Below are 24,655 nucleotides of genomic sequence, written 5' to 3' on the forward strand. Positions count from 1 at the left end.
AATACAACACTACTTTCCATTTCAACCTGTAAATAACAAGTCTCTGACACAATTTAAATATCCCAACAATTTGAAAGTTCTCTCAATATCCACTAAATGCAACCGAAATAGACACTAATCACAAAGAGACATGCAAAAATGACAGAGTAAAGAGTGTAGACGCAAAAATGACAAAGTATAGAGTGTAGAAATGCTACTAGTAAGAATACAAAAGTTAATATTACAATGGTGACAATGTTAACAAAGGTGTTGATGATGAGCTCATACGGTAGTTGCTCCTATCAAGCTTATCCTCATTAAAAAGCATCCCAAATACATCGTTAACTGTCATTTCAATCTAAAAATAACGAATATCTAACACAATGCAAATATCCCAATAACCTGCAACAAGTACTCTCAAAGCCCACTAAATGCAATCCAAATGACTGTTAGCAGATCACTAATGATGAAGAGACCTAAAAAGTTTATGAAAAAAAACAATGTGTAGAGTGTAGAAATATTACTTGCAAAGATGCAAAACTCGATAACAATAATGACGAAGCTATCGATGATGGCCTTGCAGGTCAATCACAACGGAGAAGTAACGATGACAGTCTTGCAACACTTATATGCACGCAATGTCTACACACCAAATTTATATAGATAAACTACAAAAAACCTAAAATCCAACAAAGACGATCCGAACCGACACTCACAAGATGTCTACAAAAACCTTACAACATGCGAACGAGCCCAAGAACATGGCCGGAACAACCCAAACGTTACAAAAAATCTACTAACTTCGTCAATTGTTAACTTCATTAACAATTCGTTAACAAAGCACTATAGGGTATAACTTCTCCATCTAAGTGGATAGCTCAATTTGAGACAATCAAAAGGGCAACTCGAGAGACTGATGAATGACGAGAGCAAACAATGAAGATGAGAGCCAAGAAAACTTGCACTGATACCAATTGTTAGAGTGGAGACAAAGGTAATAACACACACAAACACAAGCAAGCAAGCAAGCAAAGATACAAAGAAGCACAACACTCAAAGTAGATTGACGGTAAATGAGTGAAGTACAAGTAAAGTTACATGATCAGGCCACTTACACACACAATGTGTGCACACACTCGGAAGAAGGAAAAAATTCCTAATAAGAGAAAAAGTGCCCTGATCCATTATTAGCCTACATCCACACATCACTACCATATAAATGATAGGTACACATGTTATCAACCAAGGCTATGTCCCACTCATCACTATCGTATATAATGATTTGATTTATATTAAACCAAAATTTAGAGTATAGGTATTTCCTACATGTGGAAATGCTTTTATGGAGTGTTTTCTGACACGAAAGAATGGAAAGCACGCTCAGTACTTCCCTTGCAAAAATGGAATTCCAATTATTCCTCTGGCATCAATTACATGAAATCACCTGTGTATAAAATGCCTTTTTGGTGGGCATTGACATATTATCAAGGCTGTCTGCCTAGTTATGCAGAAGCAAACCATTACATAGGAGCTTTTTGCAACAGCCAAAGAACATCCAGAAACCATTGTTATGCCCCAGAAATTCTACATGCACAAATAATGATTGATTGGTGTCATAGGCTTACATGGCAACATGGCAACAACCAATGCCAACGAATAAGTCATACTGGCTTAGCCCACATGCCCCTTGCTCCTCCTTGCCCAGCATTTATGCTCAAATGTTGATGTTTACTTGCCCTGGGGCTATTGCATCAAAGAGTTTCTAAACAAGAAGAGAGTCCATCAAAAGCATGCTCACATGGGTCAACAGAAGCCGTGTCTACCTTCCACAATTCTTTCAATACTCCATAAGAATCCACCCTTGCCTTGTGAGATGAGTTAAAAATCAAAACGGTAGCACTGCTTTTCCCAAGAGATGCTTTTCTGCTTTCTCTACTATCTGCTCCAGAGACTGTAGGATGCTCCATAGCTGCTTCTTGTGAGCCGGATTCTTCGGGCCTGCCAGCAAATGCCTCGAGGTTCACGAAGTTCTCCTCATAGGTCTTTAAACACGAATTGAAGTCCTCCTGATCCTCAGCAAGTTTAAGCTTTTCAACAAGGGCATTAAAGACCTCCATCCTCCTCAATCTCTTTTTCCCATCTATGCTCTGGATTTTCATCCTTTTCAGCTCTCTGCGGGCACCAATGGCATTCATGTAGCTATCCTCATTTTCTGAGTCTCCTCCTTGTTCACCCCTATGGAGCTTCTGTAAACTACGATCGATGGCACGCCTCAGCTTCTGTTTATGCGCTTCTTTTCTCTTTAAGCTACTTCCAAGCCGCACTCGTAACCCAGCCAACAGCACGTCCACATCAATCCCTCCATCTGCGTGTTCACCAGCTGAGTTACCTTTTATCAGCAAGTGACCTTCTGATGAGAGCCCCTCTAGGCTCTCGGCATGATTCAGGGTAAAGACCTCCTCCAAGAGCAACACATTCTGCATGTATTGATCAAACGCCTCATCCTCTGCTGCAGTGATACCTTCTGTATGAGCTCTTAGTTTTTGAAACCTCCAGCTGTTTATGAAGCCTGCTTCCTATCGAAGAAGAGGGGACAACCACACATTAAAACTAGTGGCTGCTTTGCATATTCTTGCTTTGGCAAACCAAATTCAAATCAAACCTTTCTTGTGATAACTCCGAAAGGTTTGACTGTCCTCAGCCTTAAGCTGTTGTAGGGATGTCTAATAATGGTGGATATCACAGGTAGTTGTGGAGGGACTGCAGCAGCAGAGCCTTGCAAGCTCTCACCAGTTGAGCTTGGCTTCAAGACTGTGATGTTAGACCAAAAAGAAACAATTCAGCAATTGAAGGGATGATAACAAAGCGAAGAAAAGGAGCAAGTAAAGAGAGACTCTTTGGCATCCTATAAAATTATACAGAGAAGTGCTGGACATCACCATGAATGTAACACGGATTGTTGGCCTTGACACAGCAACCTTTGCAAGAATGAAACGGGCACCTGCATTTCAATTGTGCAGACAACAAGATCAGTTAATCCTTCTTTTACTCGCAAGTGAAAAACCATGCACCAAGGTAATCTTTTACTTACTTGACTTTAAGATACCCTCCGTTGCTCAAAAGAAACCCAAACATTACCCTCGCATCACATTATTCACATAATTTTATGTTCACTTAGTTGGCATTTGTAAGACTCTTTCCACATCACATTATTCACAGAAACATGTCAGAATCACCACATGCTTGGTGCGTGAGTGAAACATGTCGGAATCGCTACATGGACAGGATGGTGGTACAGAAACCTCACTCTCACATGGAGAGCGCTCCTTTTCGCAGTTTGAGATGCTTAACACCTCCCCAAAATTTGACAAGACTCAGATCCAACCCCTAACCTAAATTCGTGATTTGACTGATTCTATGAGGAAGCGTGGGCCAGCGACCACGGCTAGGCGATCCTACTAGCAGGTACCACTTCACTTGGTCATCCTCAAAGCAAACTCATGGAACAAGCGGGCCCTGCCAGTAGCTCTTTTTTGCTGTTTAAAGCCAGGGTGCTTGGCACCTCCCCATTACTCACTCACCCATGATGTTCACTCCTTAGCCATCATTCATAATCCTTCTTTATATTCATTGACAGCAGCCTTTATCACAATACCTTGTTGTCATAGATCAAGCAATAGATAAACTAGGATACTCATCAGTAATTGTGCTTTCCTACTCTTTTGATGAATGTTGTTGCAATTTACCTTTTGGAAGAGGTTGGGAGCCCATTCCTCACCTACTTGCATCTATTTGCAAGTATGGCATTCAGAACTTTGAATGAGCCTTTTTGGTCTATGTGGCACCCTTTCCTTGAAACTTGACATAGGTGGATTGATGCATAAGGGAAAATGGAAATAAAATGATTATTGTGGTTGAGTCTACCTACACAAGCCAATAAATGACTCCTATTTCCAAATGGACTCGTAAACCAAGACATGCTTCTTCAGGCTGGTTTCCTAAGACTACATGAAGTCCCTAGTATTGCAATCTTTTTTTCTTGAAAAACCCAAGTTCCAACTGATTCTAATTTCTTGTGAGCAAAGAGTTGCCGAATATTAAGTGTTACAATTACAAGTCCAGACCTCCATCAATCAGTCTTGCGGTAGCCTTTGTTGAGCAGAATGACAAGGGTACAAGATGACTTCCAGGCCGAAGCATACGACCCAACTACCCAAACACTAGTTGCAAATGTGCAAAATGAGAAATATAACAAGAATGAAATACAATGCAACATAACTCCTTGAACAACAGATATATTTCATATGCAAAACTAGTAAATGACTACATGAAGAAAAACAATAGGCCTCTCTCTAGGACTTAAAAAGTCTTGCATGCTCAAGACATCCAAGGCTCTTACTTTCTACTTCCTAACTGACAAGATTTATTGAAGGGTTCAACAAGTAGATCCAATAATATTCCTTCATCTCCCACAGTTTTACTTGATATTGGCTACAACAAAGATGCAAACTCAGACGTCTCGCCAAAGAGGTGATAGTCCAAGTGGTAAAGTGTTTGCCTAGGACCGCAAGGTCTTGGGTTCAAACCCTGCTTGGACCCCTCGGCGGCACCTCTCATCCGCGCTCTCCATAAGCTTCCCTTTCGGCGTCGATCGTGTTCTGGCCGCCTTTCCCAGGAGGACTCCAGTGTAGCCCCTCCGCTCTCTGTGGTCGAGTGTGCTCGTCGCCCTCTTCAGAGGGCCGCGTAGATGATCTTGTAGCTCACGACACCAGCGTGGCTGGGACGTTGAGCGAGTTGTAATGTTAACTATTAGTAGGATCTCTTTTGCCTTGTGGTTGTTCCTGTGATGTTGTGGGCTAAGATCTGTATCTATGCAATTTATTGTCAAAGCACCCATGCAACATTCGACTTGCTTTGCCCTTCCTCTATTCTCCCTTGGCATCGCTCCTCAAGTGTAGCAAATGTCAAGATAGCTCCAAATCTCATTAAGTGGCTTTGAAGCCGCACGGTTTTCAAAATAGATTTTGAAAGCTCAAGGAAAGAACCATCTCAGCCAAAGAAATGTAGCCCTGCCCTCCAACTCTAAAAGGGAACCTTAATCAACCAACCAAACATATTCAAATGCTGACTACTCAATACAGGCCATTCTAAGAACCAAAAAGGTCAAAATTATCTCCTCATTTGGACAATCGAGAGAGAAGATCTGATGCCCATACAAGTTTGCATGACAAGGATTGTATTTTTCAATGATGCTTTTTACTTAGGGAAAACCTCAAGTAGCAAAACAAGTTTGTTTAGTGACACAATACACGATACAGTTCAATGTTTCCTATACACATATATAATTTAACCCATAATTTTGAGCCTTCATGAAAAAAGAGTAAACCTTAAGATCTCAGAGCAAGGATGAGTGCTCTAGGACCAACGTGATTTCACGAAATGATATATACCTTCATAAGATTGGAACATATCCAACCTCATACACAACCTCATACACAGTACACCTATCATGATATAGGGCATGCAAGAGGCACATTAATGCTCTGAAGTGACGAAACACAGAGATTGGTTTCATTATTGAATAACTTGTCAAAATACGCAGCGGAGATGATGACCAGATCTGGGAGCACGAGCAAAAACGCAGTGCAGAAAATCACAGCACAACAGAGGGCTCTATATACACAAGAAGATCCCGAGTATGATACAAAATGGAATGGGGGGCTGGGGGTCTATTTATATGGCCCCATATACCAGTCAGCCTGTGCTACACGCAGCCGACTGGTCCTGAATCTCCACGACCAGCATATGCAGCCAGTCAGCCAGCACTGAGGGTCCACGACTTGTCCAGCACAGTCGGCCAGCTCCAGAACACACATGCTGCTGCAGTCGGCCAGCAACTGGATCCTCCTGCCAACTCAGGGCTGCCTCCCAAGCCACAGAAAAATGGGAAAAAAATAGGGGAAAAATGCGGAGAGTGGGGGAAAATGAGAAAACACCTCATAAGGGCGGGCACACCCACAACAAAGGCCCTGGTGTATAAAAATAGACAGGAGATGACTTCTAACACCCCCTCGCAGCTCCTAGCTGTGAAACCAACCACAGGGAGCTGGTGTGCCGCCTGAGCAAATCCTGAGATAGCGACTTCGTGAAGAGGTCCACCGTACTGTCCTCCGTCGAACAGAACTCTAGCAAGATGTCATCAGCAACGATCTGTTCACGAACAAAGTGCCTCTGGATGACCATGGGTTCCTCCAGTGGAAGCCCAAACCTGCAATGCAACCTCTACATCCTCACCACCTCACAAGCAGCATCACAAGCAGCCCGGTACTCTGCCTCTGTCCACGACAAGGCAAAAGATGACTGCCTCTTACTGCTCCGTAAAACTGCTCCTGGGCCTGAAGTAGATCTCCTCGTGTCCGGATCTCCTCCCCAAACTGAGTCACTCCAACCGTGGAGTCGGACTCCATCCAACAATCCCCCTCCTGTGTACAAGAGTCCATGATCCTTTGCATGCCGCTGAAACCACAAGAAACGCAATCCTGCCTCCCAAAGAGTCATCCGCAACCATGAGCTCAACTGCCTCATCAGGAAGCTCCCGTCCAATCAAGTGTCCATCAACCAGACCAATGAACCATTATGCTTCTGAGTCAAAGAGGCATCACACTGCTCACAAGGATCTACACCCGTTACGGTGCAAAAACAAGTCCTGGAAACCTGTTGAAGACCACGCAAGGCCTTCTAAAACCTGTCAACCACCCCCTCTGAATCCAGAACCACAAAGCTTGGAGAAACCACCTCCTTTTGCAAGTAATCAACTGTCACCTGCTTGGCTTTCCGAAAGGTCCCTGTGGAAAGAACATCCTCATCTACTGGAGGTTCTGTGTCCCGAATACGACGAGACATCAGAGCATAAGTGACCTGTTCAGTTTCCTCTGACTAACGAACACAAGAACCACCAACATCAGTACTGGAGAGTTCCTGCCAACTGCTGCCATCTAGTGGCAAGCTATCCACCATCTGGTCCCGGAAAGCCTGCACCTGCAACATATCCACACTTAAGTGGCCATTACCAGACTGCCACTCATCACAAACCTGAGGACCTGGGAGAGAGAGTACTGAAAGCTTGTAAACTCCATTCTCCACTCCGCCTTCCCAAACCACTTGGCCTGTTGCTTTGTCCCGGAGAGCAACAAAATGCTCATCAAACTCCACCCGTACGCCAGTCTTGCAAACCTGATGCACTGACAACATATGAAAACCAAGTGCCGGAACATACAACACCTGGGAGGAATGCTTCCCCCCTCTGCCATCGGGAACTATCTCCATCCTACCCTCACTGTGAACTGGGATAGTGGATGTATCCCCAGTAAGAATGTGACCAGAAGCCTGCAGAGATCCTGTAAACCGGAACGGGAAGGAGTCATGTGCCTGGAAGCACCACTATCTAGAATCCACTCCCGAGAATCCGTTGCGGAGAGTCCTCCAATCTCCTCCCTGCCTGAAGAAAATGAAACATCGGTGTCCACCACCTCCAGGTGCACAAAAGCCGGAGTCTTCATGATTGTTGCTCTTGAGGAATCTTCACCCTTCTCGGTCTTCCGCTTGAGACACTACCTCCAATAGTGGCCTTTCTCGCCACAATCATTACAGGTCCTCTCTGCCTTTAGTTTCTCGCGGTCAGTAACGGACTTCTTCTCAGAAGACTTCTCCGACGAAGCCTTCCCTTTGCCCGTGTTACGGCCTTTCAACCGTTGGCCAGTTAAGGCCTCTGAACCTCCACCCTGAGGAGGGTTCGTGAATCGTTCCTCCTGGTCCAGGACCATGGGCACAAGCTCCTCCCACGTGATGGTGCTGAGCCTGCCACTGGTAATCAAAGATGAGTAAAATACTGAGTACTAAGAGGGCAAGTGTGACAGCAACGTGATGGCCATATCCTCTGACGATATCTCCTTCCCAGCCTGAAGAACTTCAGGCTGAAGAGCCTACAGCTTGTTAATATGCTCCCGCATCGTCGACGACTTTGCAGGGTTCATAACACGCATCTGTACTTCCAAGGAAATCCTCTTCATGGGCGATACTGTTGTAAAGAGAGGCCAAATGCTGCCATATACCTCTGGCCAGCGTCATATGCTTTACATGATTGATTACCTGCGGTGTGCAGTTGAGAAAGATAAACGATTGACACGATCCCACATCTGTGTCTGAGCCTCCCGGTCCTTTCGGATCGACGGTAACTCCCCTTCCTCTACTTCCGGCCTTGGAACACCAACAACGACGAAATCGGCGAGGTCGTAAGACTCCAGAACAGATTCCATCATAACCTTCCATATGCCGTAGTTGTTCCCGTCCAACTGACGGTCCACCGGGAACGTGGGGAGTGTCGGGATCTTCACATGCCTCTCGGCCATCTCAAACAGATCTGCCATTGCGGGGATGTACTCTGAAAAGGGTGGGTGGGTGGAAACAAAGAAGAACTAATACCTGTAAGTGGCTGTCCAGCAAATCAACCCGCCGTCCTCTTGCGTCTCCTCTTCCCGAACAGTCCCGTATGGTCCACCGATCAGCAACACAACAGTCCCCCTCTTGCTCACACAAATCCCAAGAACTATCTAGAGCCTAGGGCTCTGATACCATGTCAGAATACGCAGCGGAGATGATGACCAGATCTGGGAACACGAGCAAAAACGCACTGCAAAAAATCACAGCACAAGAGAGGGAGAGATAGAGGCGTGTGACTCTGCTCTATATACACAAGAAGATCCCGAGTATGATACAAAATGGAATGGGGGGCTGGGGGCCTATTTATATGGCCCAATATACCAGTCGGCCTATGCTACAGGCAGCCGACTGGTCCTGAATCTCCACGACCAGCATATGCAGCCAGTCGGCCAGCACTGAGGGTCCACGACTTGTCCAGTACAGTCGGCCAACTCCAGAACACACATGCTGATGCAGTCGGCCAGCAACTAGATCCTCCTGCCAACTCAGGGCTGCCTCCCAAGCCACAGAAAAATGGGAAAAAAATAGGGAAAAAATGCGGAGAGTGGGGAAAAATGAGAAAACACCTCATAAGGGCGGGCACACCCACAACAAAGGCCCTGGTGTATAAAAATAGACAGGAGATGACTTCTAACATAACTATGGCTCAAAACCATAAGGGTAACCACAATCCCATGACAGTGCAAATGATAAAATGCAATTACAAGGGTGATAATGGTGATCACGCTCCATGGCACTGCTGAGGAATGCATGACAAGGATGATAGTGAGGATGGCAAAGTCGTAAGGGAGATCACTCTCCCATGGCACTGTAGAAGAATGAATGCAATAACAATGGTGACAATGGTGATCACACTTGCATGGCGGTGCAGAGGACTAGAATGACAAGGGTGATACTGAGGATGACAAACTGGGTAAGGAATGCAATGAGGGCGATGATGAACTCATAAGAAGAATGTGTGATGATGAGGTAATGGCAAATTGGTTCAGCTAGGTCCACGCAAGAAGTGGTTAGTCAACACGACACTCTCAACAAGTAAACAACATGATGAGAAAACGACAACCCTTTTGCTGCTTCATCTTGTCAGCCCTATTCCATGCTTTACTCTCCCCCAAGCCTGTATGCTGCCCCTACTTGTGATAATGCTACAGCAACCCTTTCCATCCATTAATCTGCACACTGGCCATTAATCCCATGACATTAGACTGACATGTAAGCAAATCTTCAACTAGTTGGCAAACCCAGTGGGCCAGTAATAAACTTTCAAGGGATGGGAACATGAACGGCATGCCCAGAAGCGCACAAATAATCATGCACACGGCCAATATGGCGAACTACATGCTTCACTACTTGGATATTAGCCAAAAATCTTGACAACAAAAAAACTTTGACAGAGTCAGTGACTGTGTGAGACATAAAGGATTGTTTCGTATTGTTCGGACCAAAGCAGTCCTTATCATGAAGCATGTTGAGAAAAGATTGACTTGGTCTCATTTATTGTGAATTGGGTTTAGGGATTGCTCAGTAGGCAACTTGGCTCAGAGGCTGGTACACTTAGCTCAAAGGCTACTGAGCTTGGCCTCAACAGGCTCAGAGGCTCAACACTAGCATGGCTCAGAGGCTTATCATGCTTGGCTTAGAGGTTCATGTAACTTGTCCCCAACTCTGACTCATAGGCCAAGGTAACACTAGGAGTTAGTTAGTTGTCCATGTCCTACATTGGTTTCAATCACAATATCGTCCCCTTGCTTTGATAAGGGATATTAGCAGAGTGTTATTGAAAGTAACCGACTCAAAGAACACAAAGAGAAAAACACACACAACATTTATTACAAATCTTTTCCGAAGGACAACCCAAGTAGAGGACCCATGACCCACGCACACATATAAAAACTTAAAGAAGGATTTTGAGAAAGAATCCCCCCCCCCCCCCCCCAATCGCAATGGCAAAGCCTTTTTGTGGCAATGTTTCCAAGGCACCGAGACTTGGGTCTCAAGCGTTGAAGATCTCGATGAAGCACATGAAGAGTGTGGTGATAATTCCACTAGAGTATATGATGATGACTTTGTTGATGAAGCTATTGTGAAGCTATTACATGATGTCTCTGTTGTTATTACTAGACGAGTACGCATAATTTCATTCATTTTCATTTCCACCATGGGAGCAGCCTCTTATTAGAGATTCTTTTACACCAACTTCTTAATAACCTTATCTCTTAAGGTTTTAAAAATAGCCACAAGATTGATGCAGTCGACCATCATTGGAGTAGAAGTGGTGCAACTGGAGACATGTAGGCAAAAGTCGTCCTTGAAAGAGAGAGAGACAGAGAGAGCTTGAAAGAGAGATAATTGCATGATACAAGGATGATTTGATTAGTGAGGAAAATCATTAAGTACAATGCTTTTGTAGGCTGTAGATGTCATGTGCACACACATGTACATGCTAATCTCCAAGCTAATCTTGGAGACAACATGATAAAGACTCACTAGAACTAGATGTTTAGGAGCATGGAAAGTTTAGGCAAGGGATGGACTGGAGTGGACTCAAGGACCTGTCGGCTGCATGGAGAACAAGTTATAGCTGTGTCGGCTGCATCAGACAGATCGGGGTTGGCATTTATTATAATTGTGTCCAGTCGGCGAGATCTCTGGCTGTCCAAGGCCTATAAAAGGAAGGTTTGCTCATTGTTTTATTCATTCAACTCCTTTTGAGTTGGGTCTATACATAGGACTAGGGATAGGGTTTTTCTACCTTTTCCAGAAGGCAGCCTATGGCTGCAAGGGATTATGTACCTTTTTGTACCATATGAAATACTGAATTTGCAGCTCTCTCTCTCTCTACTCTCCCTTCTGTCTGCGTTTTTGCATCAGCATGTTCTAGATGGTGTTTAGGGCTGAAAGAAGACTCTCAAAGCTTTCGCATGTAACAATAGAGCCTTAACTTTTGACTCTTTCAAACACACTAGGGCAATGACACTTGGCATGGCCATTGACATGACTGATCTTATGCACCTAAGGGTGGGTTCACACATACAAGCACACTTACACATAAGTGAGTGTTCACACCCCTTTAGGGACTGGTCACACACACACACACATAGGCGTACACAAACAGTGGTACACGCTCATGTACACATACAAACAGCGGCACACGCACATGTACACGAGGCTTCGAATACCCAACATCACTTCAGTTGAAGTTTGTGTTTTTGGGGCCATGGGTGGGGGATCCCCCCTTCACATATCTGGCCGTCCGAGAGGAAGGGATCCCCATTATGTGTTGGAGAGAGCGAGTGCAGTCTAATTAGGGCAGGATGGGCAATGCACATAGAGATGGCCAAGTCTGGGCTGCCTGTGTAAGGGATGAAGTTACCTGGATCTGGCTATATTTCCGCAGACGGAGCATTTGTGCCTCTTTCTGCCTCGCATAGAGATGGTCTTGTTGCTGGCAGCGTCGCCCGGGGATGCTGCATGGCTGGTAGCGTTGGAGGCCGGCATCGCTTATCTTGTCATTCAGATTTCCCCACCTGTTTCTTAATCCCTGAAGCTTCTTACCGCCAAATAGTAATATAAGCATTAGTGTCTTTTCTGTTTCTTTCTCCTTGTTGTAAAGGATCAATCATCCTTTCCCTTCGATGCCTCAAGGTCATCATCATTACATCTATTATGGCTAGAAGCGTTTTTGTGTCCCAATTAAGAAATAGAAGTGGACAGCATGAGATGGAATTTGTCTCTCTCTTTTTTAAACGGAAAAGTTAAGTCAACAGTACATCAAGTCTTTTTCCACAAGACAAGAAGCATAACTTCCACTTTTAGCCTAACTCATTTCTCTCACTGCTTTGAGGTTGAGGATATCATTTTTCAATTCGTAATCATTAATCAGATGAAAGTACTACACAAAGCCAGCCTCAAAGCATGTGTGAAACACAATACACAAAAAAAATGTTATGGAAGAAATGATGCAGATGGACAAAGCCAAGGAAGATTTTAAAGAAGAAAGAATCAGGGAAATACAGAAAGGGAAAGATGGGCAATCTTGATTCCAAGTCTACATGATTAAAGCACATATGAAAGTCCTAAGCACATTGAATTAGAGCATATAGCAACATTGAAGCAAAGCTTAAATATAACCCGAATCTTGCACTAATGTGTAATAATATAATATGTGTGTGTGTGTGCAACCACATTTTCATATGGCTAGAGAGCTAGTACACTTTCTCTCCACAAAATTTCCAACACAAACGAATGTGCCCTTCCTTGGGAAAACATATAGAATCTTGATTTTAAGTACATATGAATATAGAATCAAAGTTCAAGAATATAATCTTGTTTTCAAGTATGTAGCAACATAAAATCCAAGCACAACATTTCAATTTTGAATCCATAGCACCTTGAATAGAAGTTTCTAAACCAAATATCATATATATGTTCATATAACTTTCATGGCAATGTTATAATTCCTTATGCACAAAATGATTTCTATCTTAAACCATATAACATTACTTCAAAAACAAATAGGATACCATAACCACACCTTGGAGAGCCTAAAGGACCCCGACACACACGATAGGAACATTTATAGCACCCCCTTTTTCATAAAAAACATTGAGCCACTCTGCAAACCATATTTGCATTGCTCTAACGCCTCATCTTTCCTATGGACATAAACATGGTAATCATATTTTTCTTGGTGTCCTTCATAGGCATGTTGAGCTTCTTATGGACATGAGTACAATGATCCAATCCCTCATAAGTGGTTGGATGTGAATATCTCTTACAAAAAGCTATAACATACTAGGGGAGGTACAATGGCTCAATCACACACAAATTACTAGAAAAGTGTCACATGTATACTCAAAGATAGTTCGTACTAGGGGAGGCATAATGGCTCAATCACACACGAATTACTAGAAAAGTGCCACATATATTCTGAAAATTAATCTTTCATATACCACCTACACATTGCACGATCCTGCTCAATACAATAGTTACTCTCGAAAGCCCATGGTAGTTAAGTTTTCAAATTTAAGTTCATGGTAATTAAGTTTTCAAATTTAACCATCAAAAAACACTTTTCTTTGAGCAGAGTTTGCTTGCCCCTAAATGTTACATTAAATGGAGATTATTGCTCGCAAGCAAGAAATTAGCAAACGCTCAAAGCCAAGTCCAAAAATGGAAAATTAAAACAAGGGTTTGCACAATCATAGAAATGGTTAAAGCACACCAGAGTATTAAACGTGAGGCATGCCAGCCATAGTACCAAGCACCTCTTATGCTCCTACAGAATTACATCAATCGAGGTGCAATTGGAGGGAATTATGCATGATGGAGGTGCATGGGCGTTGCAAGGTCAACTACATGGGACATGGCTATAAAGAGGGTAGTGTTAACAGGTATTATTAACCACTTCATAGGTTAACATGGTTTCACCTGCCTGACCTACCGTCGTACAGTGCTTTGCCATCTTACGTGCATGTAATTGAATTCTTATAAAGACGATTATTGTAGCTTGTAGGTTTCTCCATAAAAGCATGGTCAAAAGAGTAATATGCATGTTTATTTGCCAAAAATTAAGGAGAAAAATAATGGATGTGGTGTTGTGTATGTGAGAGTAAAGATCTAATTCTTAACAGTGATTTTGATTTTTATGTTTGTTGAAGTGCAAGCTAGGGGGACTTGGGTGAGAAACCCCTTGTATCGGGGCACAACCCACCCTTAATTTGAACCGGATCTCATGACGATGTGGTTGGGTGTGGTGGCTAACCCATGGGTTGGATGGGGTTAGGTATGGTGTTAAAACCCTAAGATCTCTCTAGATAATTGTTATGCATAAACATGCATAAATCAGGCATAAACTCAACCAGCCAACCACCCCCGAGCCCAAGGGATGAGCCCAAGGGATGCACACATGAATAATAAATGAAATACATCATACCTCTACCTTGATGTCCCATACCATCAAGAGGTATAACACCATCCAATAGCATGTAGCTAAAGTGTGAAATAGTAGATGAGTAGATATGGATCTCTACACAAGAGACCATAGCATATGCCTCAAGCTTGAAAAGATGCAGGGGGGAAGAGAGCTTGAAAAGATGCAGGGGGGAAGAGAGCTTGAGCTCTTGCAAGCACACACGCACACTCACAAAACCCTAATAGAGAACACACAAGGTGAGAGGTTGAAATCTTCTTCTTCTCTACTCAACACTCAACACACCATATACAAGATAAGAGTACACATAATATGAAAGGTACTCAACCAATACATACACGGGTTCTCTATAGTGTGAACCCGACTAAATGAGCTGGCGCTATAACTATGCCAGTCTCTAGAATGGCTGTCACACAGCCTGTCATCCCACTGGCCGCATATCACCCAAGATCTCACCAACCATGCCAGTGGTGTGCCTATCCCCCAAGCCTCACTAGACGAGCTCGATATCTCAGCACTCCCCCTCGAGCTCAACTCCATCTCATGTACACCAAGTGAAGCCCTGAATCTACGAAGCTTCTCTGTACCCAATGCTTTGGTGAAGATGTCAGCTACTTGATCCTCTGTGCTGACATAAACAAGGTCAAGGTCTCCTGCCAAGACCTTCTCTCTGACGAAGTGGTAGTGGACCTCTATGTGCTTCGTACGAGCATGAAAGACTGGGTTCCTGGCCAACTGTATACTGCTAATGTTGTCACAGAAAATGACAACTTGTCTATCCACTGATAGACCCAAATCTGCAAGTAGCTTCCTCAACTAAGCTACCTCACATGCTGCCATAGCAGCTCCTCTGTACTCGATAGAGCAACCGTAGGCTGCTTCTTGCTGCTCCAAGTCACAGCAGCACTCCCCAAAGAAAACATGAATCCACTAGTAGATCTTCTATCTGAGATACTACCAGCCCAATCAGCATCTATGTACCCATGTACACATATCTCTGTCCCAGTCTCATAGAATAGTCCACAATGCAGAGTAGACTTCACATACCTCAGTATGCGCCTCACTGCATCCAAATGCGGTTTCCGTGGAACCTGCATAAACTGACTCACCAACCCAATAGCATAGCTCAAATCGGGTCTGGTGATCGTCACGTAGATCAAACTTCCTACTATGCTCCTGTACATAGTAGGATCCTCCAAGATCTCTCCTGAATCTGCACTCAACTTGCCATTCTGATCCAATGGCACAGAAATAGGCTTACAGCCTGTAATACCATACTTGGACAACATGTCCAAGCCATACTGTCTCTGCAGTAATCCAATACCATGTGGTGACCTAATCACCTCAATGCCCAAGAAATATCTGAGCTCCCCCAGATCCTTCATCTCGAACTTCTGTCTAAGCAAGATCTAGATCTCTGTATCATGGTCCCCCGTAATGATCAAGTCATCTACATAGATGACAACAAGCACAACTCCTCTATCACCATGTCTCACATACAGCGAGAAATCTACATTGGCTACATGAAAGCGAATAGTGACAAGATATTCAGAAATCTTGTTAGACCATGCTCTTGGTGCTTGCTTTAAGCCATACAAGGCTTTCTTCAACCTGCAAACATGCTCGGGGTGACCCACATCCTCATAACCAGGTGGCTGCAACATATACACCTCTTCTTGCAAATCCCCATGCAAGAATGCATTCTTTACATCCATCTGATGTAAAGACCATTGCTTTGACGCAGCCACTGCTATCACAACTCTCACCGTTGCCATCTTGGCAACTGGGCTGAAAGTTTCCTCATAATCAATCCCATATGTCTGCGCATATCCTTTGGCTACCAATCTAGCCTTGTAAGCCTTGTACCTGTTTATGCTTCCATCACTGTTATGTTTAACTTTGTACACCCACTTGCATCCAATGGCTTTCTTGCCTTCAGGCAATTGCACTAAATCCCAAGTCTCATTTCCATATAGTGCATCCATCTCCTCATCCATAGCTTTCTCCCAACACACATTTCCAATAGCCTCATCAATGCATGTGGGCTCAATAACTACACAACCTTTGCCATATATGCATAGTGATGTGCCACATAACCATCATAGGTAAATCTCTGCACAGGATTTTTCACTCTCCCAGATCTTCGCAGCTTTTCATTCATGGCTTCCATAGCCTTCTTTACACCAGGTGTTCTCATAGCTGGGATCCCAAGCTCCTCATCAAGGCTCATATCTGAGCCACTAGACTCTCCATCAACATGAGAATGCCCTGCAGAAATGTCAGGCATACCAAGGGGCTTAACCACTTTCTCTTTTCCTTTACGTGATGTAGTAATCACATTTGCAGGACTGGTATTATGACGCAGCCTGCCACTCCATGGTCTATCAACAGACCCAGTAGATGAGGACTCTCCTGGTCCACTCAAAGACTGTGATTGTTGACCTGCATTCTCTGCAACCACACTTCCACTCACATCAGTCCCAATAGCTTCTTTTTCAGTAGCATACCAGCTGCTCATCTCATCAAAGACAACATCCCTACTTACCCTCAACTCACGTGTAGCAGGGTTATAACACATGTATTCCTTTTACTCAAGGGAATATCCAATAAACACACATTTTTCAGTTTTCCAGCTTAGTTCTCAGCTCATCTGGCACATGCACATATGCAATGCATCCAAAGACTTTCAGATGAGACAAATCTGGTTTTCTGCCAGTAAACCTCTCCTCTGGAGTTACATCATGTATGGTTGCAGTTGGAGTCCTGTTCATGATGTATACTGCTGTAGCCCTCAGCCCAATAGCAATGCGGCATATTCTTCTCTTCCATCAATGCTCGCGCAATCTCAGCAATGTGCCTGTTTTTTCGCTCAGCAACTCCATTTTGCTGCGAAGTGTATCTGCATGTAAACTGTCTCCGAATACCATTCTTCTTCAAAAAATTCAGAGAACTCATTGGAGAAGTACTCTCCCCCTCCATCTGACCTTAGGCACTTTACATATTTCCCTGTTTGCTTTTCAACCAAAACTCTGAAATTCTGAAAGTGAGTGAACACCTCACTCTTCTCCTTCATGAAATATACCCACACCTTCCTCGTGTGGTCATCAATGAAAGTCACATAATACCTGCTGCCTCCCATAGATATGGTCTTCGTAGGACCCCATACATCTGAATTCACAACATCTAGTGCATTTCTGCTCACATATCTGTTACGTGGAAACACATGCTTTGTTTGCTTCCCAAATTGGCATGCTTCACATATTTTCTGCATACCTTCCACTTTAAATTTTAGCAGCCCTGTCACAATTCCTTTTGTCTGCATAGACTTCAATCTCTACACATTTACATCTCCAATCCTTTTATGCCAAATGTCTGTGTCTGCAACAATTCCTGAACCATTTGCAAACATCGCAGCACTCATTTCAGGCATGTCTACATTCAACGTAAACATTCTGCCCACTCTGTTGCCTTTTGCAACCAACTTGCACTTGTCTTTGAAATCTTCAACATAACACCCATCAGGGTTAAACCGAACCTGCAAACCCTGCTCAATCATCTGGCCAATTGAAACCAGATTCTTTGTTATGTTTGGTACATGAAGTACATCTGCAAGGTACGGCAATTGGATGAGCAGTGTCATCCCCTGTTTCCACAAAACCTGGTCTTTCCGGGTTTTTCATCTCCTTGAACCACTCCCCATGACTTGTCATGTGGTTCGAAGCACCTGAATCCACATACCATACGTTATCTTTTTGTGCTGCATCAACATTTTCAAACATGGCATTCACGACATGCTGCATAACAAACAACCTTTCATTATCCTCATTATTTCTGCTTGAGGATGCATAGTTATATTGCTACACTTTCCCATTTTGCATGTCAGCCTGCTTCTTATAACATTCTGCCTGCACATGTCCAGGCTTACCATAATAATAGCATTCACGTGCATCATTATATTGCCTTTGCCAATTTCCACGGCCTCTTTGACTCCCCTTGTCTCTGAATTTGCCTTTTCCACCTATGTGTTGTTGTTGTTGTTGTTGATTCTGGGACTGTTGTTGCTGCTGCTCTGCTGGCCATAATTCTGATTACCTATTCGGCCACCTCCTTGACCGCGTCCATGGCCTCCTCTACCTCATCCTCTTCCTGAACTCGTGTAGAAGGCCTGTTGCTCTGAATTGTTTTTGCTTTGTGAAGACTGTTGGTCTTCACCCAAGCTCTTCTCTTCGATAATCAGCATAGACACCAAATCTGTAAAGTTGGGAATGTTTTCCCGAGTCTGAATGGACGTCTTGAACGCCTTGTATTATGGCCCGAGACCACGTAGACAGACCTCCACCTTATCATCATCATCTACTGACACACCAATAGATGCAAGGGATTCCACAATACCCTTTATCTTCAACGCATAGTCATTCACAGACATGCTCTTTTTCTCCACAGTATGAAGTTCATTCTTCAACTGTATCTTGCGTGCCTTGGTATTTGTTTCATAAAGCTTTACCAAGGTGTCCCACGCCTCCTTGGGGGACTTAGCATCCTGAATGTGCCCAATCATGGTGTCCTGTATACTAATGGATAGCCAATACATAACCTTCTTGGCTCCTTGGTTCCAGTCTTTAAACTCTTTCACATCTGCAGCAGTCGGAATTTATATCCGGTATCTCCCGTGCCTCTTCATGCTCACCTTCTATGTAGTCCCAATAGCCTTTTCCCATCAGGAAATTCGTCAACCTGAATCTCCAAGCATGGAAGTTATTCTTATCAAGCTTCTCAGCCACAATCTGAGTTATCCCATCATTTGACATCTTGCCAAACACACAATTTTACCAGAAACTGCACTCTGGTTTTTCTGCACAAACTGCTGTATTTTCTGCACAGCGGTACTGTAGTACTCTCAAATGTCACAACCAGTGACTTCAATGTGCATACATACACCCAATGGCAACTGTAGACCTCTTTGCAGCACCCACAGTGTCTGCACAGTCAATCTGTCTTCCTGCAGTTCTTAAAACAGAGTTCTGCAGAGAATCGATGACTTACCCGCAGTGCTCAAAATCGCCTGCTTTCTCAAAAACGGAGGTCCAGACGCACCCGAAACGTGTTTTCGGCCCAGAAAATTTAGTCCGATAGGACAGAATAGTTGCCTTATAGCTTTACTCCCGCGAAGAAAGCTCCTCAATCAGAGACCGTTTGCCGGTGCCTCCCGTAGAGCTCCTGACAAGGGTGTAGTCACCAACACAATAGGGAAGAGTAGTTGAAGCTCTTACCCTCGTACCGCTTCCTGTGGTTCTCTTGCTTGCAACTCAGCGCTTAACACGAACCAGGCTCTGATACCATGAAACGATGCAGGGGGGAAGAGAGCTTGAGCTCTTGCAAGTACACACGCACACTCACAAAACCCTAATAGAGAACACACAAGGTGAGAGGCTGAAATCTTCTTCTTCTCTACTCAACACTCAACACACCATATACAAGATAAGAGTACACATAATATGAAAGGTACTCAACCAATACATACACGGGTTCTCTATAGTGTGAACCCGACTAAATGAGCTGGCGCTATAACTATGCCAATCTCTAGAATGGCTGTCACACAGCCTGTCATCCCACTGGCCGCATATCACCCAAGATCTCACCAACCATGCCAGTGGTGTAAGTGTGGGGTCTATCCCCCAGGCGGGTCATCAGTGGCCACCGCCTCACTAGACGAGCTCGATATCTCAACAAAGCTTCCTAGCCTCCAAGCCCCCTTGAGTGTGGCCCATGCCTCTATTATATAGGAGAGCCCTCAAGTGACTCTTGACTTTCCATTCCTCGTGTGACCCTTGGATGCCTGACCCTAACCTTAACCCTTAAGGTTAGTCCTAACCCATGCTCCACTAGAGCTTGTTCCCATGCTCCCATGCTCACAAGCCTAATGTGGGTTAGCCTCCTAGTATATGCACACATAATGTGTATATAACATAGCACACATAATGTACATATAACATACTTCCCCTCTCTCAAAACATTGCACTCTTGCAATGAAAAGAAGGAGAACTGCGCTGAACAATCTCAACCGACTCCCAAGTCGAATTCTCAATTTCCCTATCTTTCCACCTAATTTTAACCTCAGGGATTAGTCAACTAGAAGGTTTCCTTTCCCTGAATTCAAGTACCTTATCAGGTTCATATGGAACATAGGATAATTCATTGACTTCAATGAGTTCTTGAGGAGTAACTGTGTTATCCTCACCTCCCAGTTTCCCTTTCAATCTATGGATATGAAAGACTGGATGAACTCTAACAATTGAAGATAGCTTTAGTTCATACGCAACCGTGCCAATCCGATGTATAGCTCGAAATGGACTACAATATCTAGGAGATAAATTTGAGCATTTTTCCATTGACAAAGTTTGAGGATCTTTAGGAACATTAAAATAAACCAACGCTCCTGGTTCAAAAGACCGAGATGAGCGTCCCCTATCAGCATAAAACCGTGCCCTATCATGAGCACTCCTGATAGAATCCCGAGCTTCGGTCAGAATTTCTTGCATATCTCGCAAGAATTCCCTCGATGCATCAAGCTCGATGTCCTTAAGACTGACATCAATAGGTGCCCTGGGTTGATACCCATACATAAGTATACACGGACTAAAAACCAATAGCCGTATATTTAAAACTGTTAAAGGCAAATTCCATCATTGGAAGATATTTTCCCAATATGATGATTTTCTAGAGACATATACACAAAGCATATACACTATAATCTGATTCATACACTCTGTTTACCCCATCAGACCACTGCGGCGGATGATCAGAACAATTCACATTCAAAGTAACTTCCTCATTATAAAACATTCGGAATAAAGTAGGAAAAACATGGCATTATAACAGCAGAAACCAGGGATTCATCGGCGCCCTGACATACCCACATCTGCATATGGAATAATCGACATCTCGAGTTACCCATATAAACATAGAGTGTCATCAACGTCTCGATGAGTTACATATGTCTATCCGTTAAACAATCAGGTTGACTATATAAATCACCTAAAGTACGGAACTAGAGAAAGAAATGCCAACAAAGGAAGAATCCAAATTTTCTTATCCGAACACAATAAGATAAACTTGTTTGAACTCTAAAGAAAGAGATTTCAACAAGTGAAAAAGCCGACGAGATTACCCTCATCAAAACATGCAAGCTATAGATAAAAGAAATTTATCTAGAGAATGCCCACACTATAACTTCTAGTGAATTTAGAAAATAAGATTGTTTTTGAATGTTGAGGACAACATGCTAAGTGAAGCAACAATCTTGAGCCCAAATTATCCCATAAAATAATATATGTGAGGGATCACTAGCGTCCCATACCACCATGATACCACCCATACATACCTTAACAATTTGAAACTCCCTAGTATGCTGTCTAGGAAATATGAATAAAATCCTGTATAAAAGGAATAAGATGGCCTTATCCAGACTTTCATATACTAATCGTGTCTCTATATACTTGAGACTACATCAAGGAATAAATCCTTCTAAGTACATCATTAGAAAAGAAATTGAATTATTGGCACCTTTCTAATGATAACTACCCAAAACACAATAAAGTTAGGGTAGAAAAATAACTCACCTAGATATATAAGTAACTAGGTATCCGAGTTGGAATATGTACAAGAGTATAAAAAATATACTCCAAAATTACGTGCAAAAAACTAAGGCAAATGCTACCTTCAAAGCATAAGTAAATATTCAAAAGATCAAAAGATCCTTCTAAAACCATGGATAAAAGCATAGAAGCTCCTCGAATCCATAAAAACCATAGTTGATCATAAGAATCAATGCATACCATCTAATGGACATTAATCATGCCAAAAGAAGCATTAAAATTGGTGGCCAACTCATCAATCCGGAGTATATGAACATTGTGTTGTTCAAATAAAACTCCAAAGTAAGAAAGTGAAACACATGTGTGTAGCACTCAATAAGAAAACCTTAGACATAAGTGATCTAGGGAGAACCTGATGAGTCCATATAAAACTTAGAAAATATCCAATAAAAATCCACCAAAACAAACCGATCAACTAACCCATGATAGAGGCTTAAGGAATTAAGCACAAACCACACTTAAATAAGTGCAAAATAAATTATCATGGAAAAGTGTCAAAGGTGAAACACACTTTGAACGTAAATTATAGCCATCAAAAGAAATTAAGGAACATGTCCAAAAAGAATGGCTAAACAATGGTAAAAAATCATGAATACATCGTTTAGAATCAATCCAAACATAAATATCCATTAATACGAGGTATAATCGTATTAATAAAATATGCGAATAACCCGCATCTATCTAATGTCAGCACGAGAAAACGTACTTCAACATTAAATAACCCTCGCAAATATTAAATTCTTGAGAAAAAAAATTATCATGATTTTCTTCAAATTTTTCCTAATTTTATAGGACCTCAAAATATAATAATTTTGAATTCCACCAAACCTATCTTATGGCATTCCAAACCTATATTTTTCCAGAAAATTTTTAGCAATTTAATTTGCCAAAATACCATTGATATTTTAAAAATATCAATTTTTAGGATTTCTAAAAATAATTTCAGAATATTCCTAATTTTTCCCGAGAATCCCATCGTTCACGAATTTTCCAATTCCGCCCGACAATTCTCAAATCCAATAAAAATTTTCAATTTTAATGGATTTTTCTAAATTTTTAGGTCAAAAAATATAATTTTAAAGAAATTTGAATGGTCACGGGCGCCCGAATGGACACACCACATGCCAAACACCAACCCCACATTTTTCCAAAATTTAAAATAACCTTTGTCTAATTTTTCGCTAATTTTCAAGAATTTTTTAAAATTTTTAAATTACCCCGAGCTCATTTAGAATACGAACGGTCAAAAAATTTCAAAATTCCAACGGTTTTCCCGGAATACGGAAAGCCAAAAGTTTGGTTTCGGGAAAACAGAAAGCCAAAGGTTTTCCGGAAGATGAAAAGCCAAAAAATTTTAGAGAATTTTCAGAGAATTTTTCCCTCGAATCCCAAATTTTTCAGTAATTTCCAGGCTTTTTCCAAGCTTTTTTTTGAAATAAATTCAAAAAGCTTTTTTTTTATCAAAAACTCATTTTTAAAAAAATGGAAAAAAAATAAAAAATTTAAGTTTTATTGGGTTATTACCCATTTGATTTTTTTAAGGGGGGGCGATTTTTTTCGCCCGGCTGTAGCGCAGCCCCCCCCCCCCCCCCTCGGTCGCCTGCGCGTGGAAAGCCTGAGAGAGATGGATTCTCTCTTCTCCCCTCTCTCCTCCCTTTCCTCTCCATTTCCATCTCTCCTCCAATCTCTTCTCTCTCTCTCTGTTAATCATGTTAATCAGAGAGATTAGCTTGAGATTAACTTAATCTTTGATTAAGATTTTTAATTAAACTCATAATCATAATTAGATATTAATTATGATTAATGTTTAATTTAAAAAATTCCTTTTTAAGAGAAATTTCACGGAAAAATGAAGAAAATATCAGATTTGAGAGGCGGAGAGGATCCCACGCACACGGGAGAGCAATTTATGCATCAACACGCTGTCCCCTACTGAATTTCAGTAGCAAATTGACAGAAATTTGATCGCATTCCCGCAGAAAAACCCGCAAAAAATGTATAAAAATACATTTTAAATCAAAAAAAATGCTCAAAAAATCCCTTAAAAATTAGGAAAAATTTCTTAAAATTTTAGAAATTCAGGGAATCCATTCTCTCAAAAATATCCACCATAAACTTTATGGTATTTTTGTAAAAATTTTCATTAATGCTTGATTTTAACCATAAAAAATAGAGAAAAATAGCATTAACTCACGGTATTCCCCCGCAACGTCGATTCATCCATTGAATTGTAGTAACACATGTTCCAATTACCAAATCGATGATCCATGTGCAATTCATCAATACAAATCAACAAAAAATAACATTTTATTAGTAAATATTAAAATTCACTTAAAAAATCAACAATTAAATAGAGATTGCTCTGATACCACTGTTAAAACCCTAAGATCTCTCTAGATAATTGTTATGCATAAACATGCATAAATCAGGCATAAACTCAACCACCCAACCACCCCCGATCCCAAGGGATGCACACATGAATAATAAATGAAATACATCATACCTCTATCTTGATGTCCCATACCATCAAGAGGTATAACACCATCCAATAGCATGTAGCTAAAGTGTGAAATGGTAGATGAGTAGATAT

General features: G+C 42.2%; 1 protein-coding gene across 1 annotated transcript; it reads right to left on the reverse strand.

The window, feature by feature from the left end:
* Positions 1–1,371: 1,371 nt before the first annotated feature.
* Positions 1,372–12,118, reverse strand: LOC147634146 (uncharacterized). The gene is made up of 4 exons (XM_086805270.1): positions 11,852–12,118; positions 2,919–2,980; positions 2,642–2,790; positions 1,372–2,555 (listed from the first exon to the last, which is right to left on the reverse strand). The coding sequence occupies exons 1-4, from the start codon at positions 11,974–11,976 to the stop codon at positions 1,731–1,733; spliced, it is 1,161 nt and encodes a 386-aa protein (XP_086661396.1). The 5' UTR covers positions 11,977–12,118; the 3' UTR covers positions 1,372–1,730.
* Between the last annotated feature and the right edge of the window lie 12,537 nt (positions 12,119–24,655).

Source organism: Cibotium barometz, chromosome 11 (genome assembly GCF_041138505.1).
Source record: "Cibotium barometz isolate CiBa-2024 chromosome 11, ASM4113850v1, whole genome shotgun sequence".
Classification (NCBI taxonomy): Eukaryota; Viridiplantae; Streptophyta; class Polypodiopsida; order Cyatheales; family Cibotiaceae; genus Cibotium; species Cibotium barometz.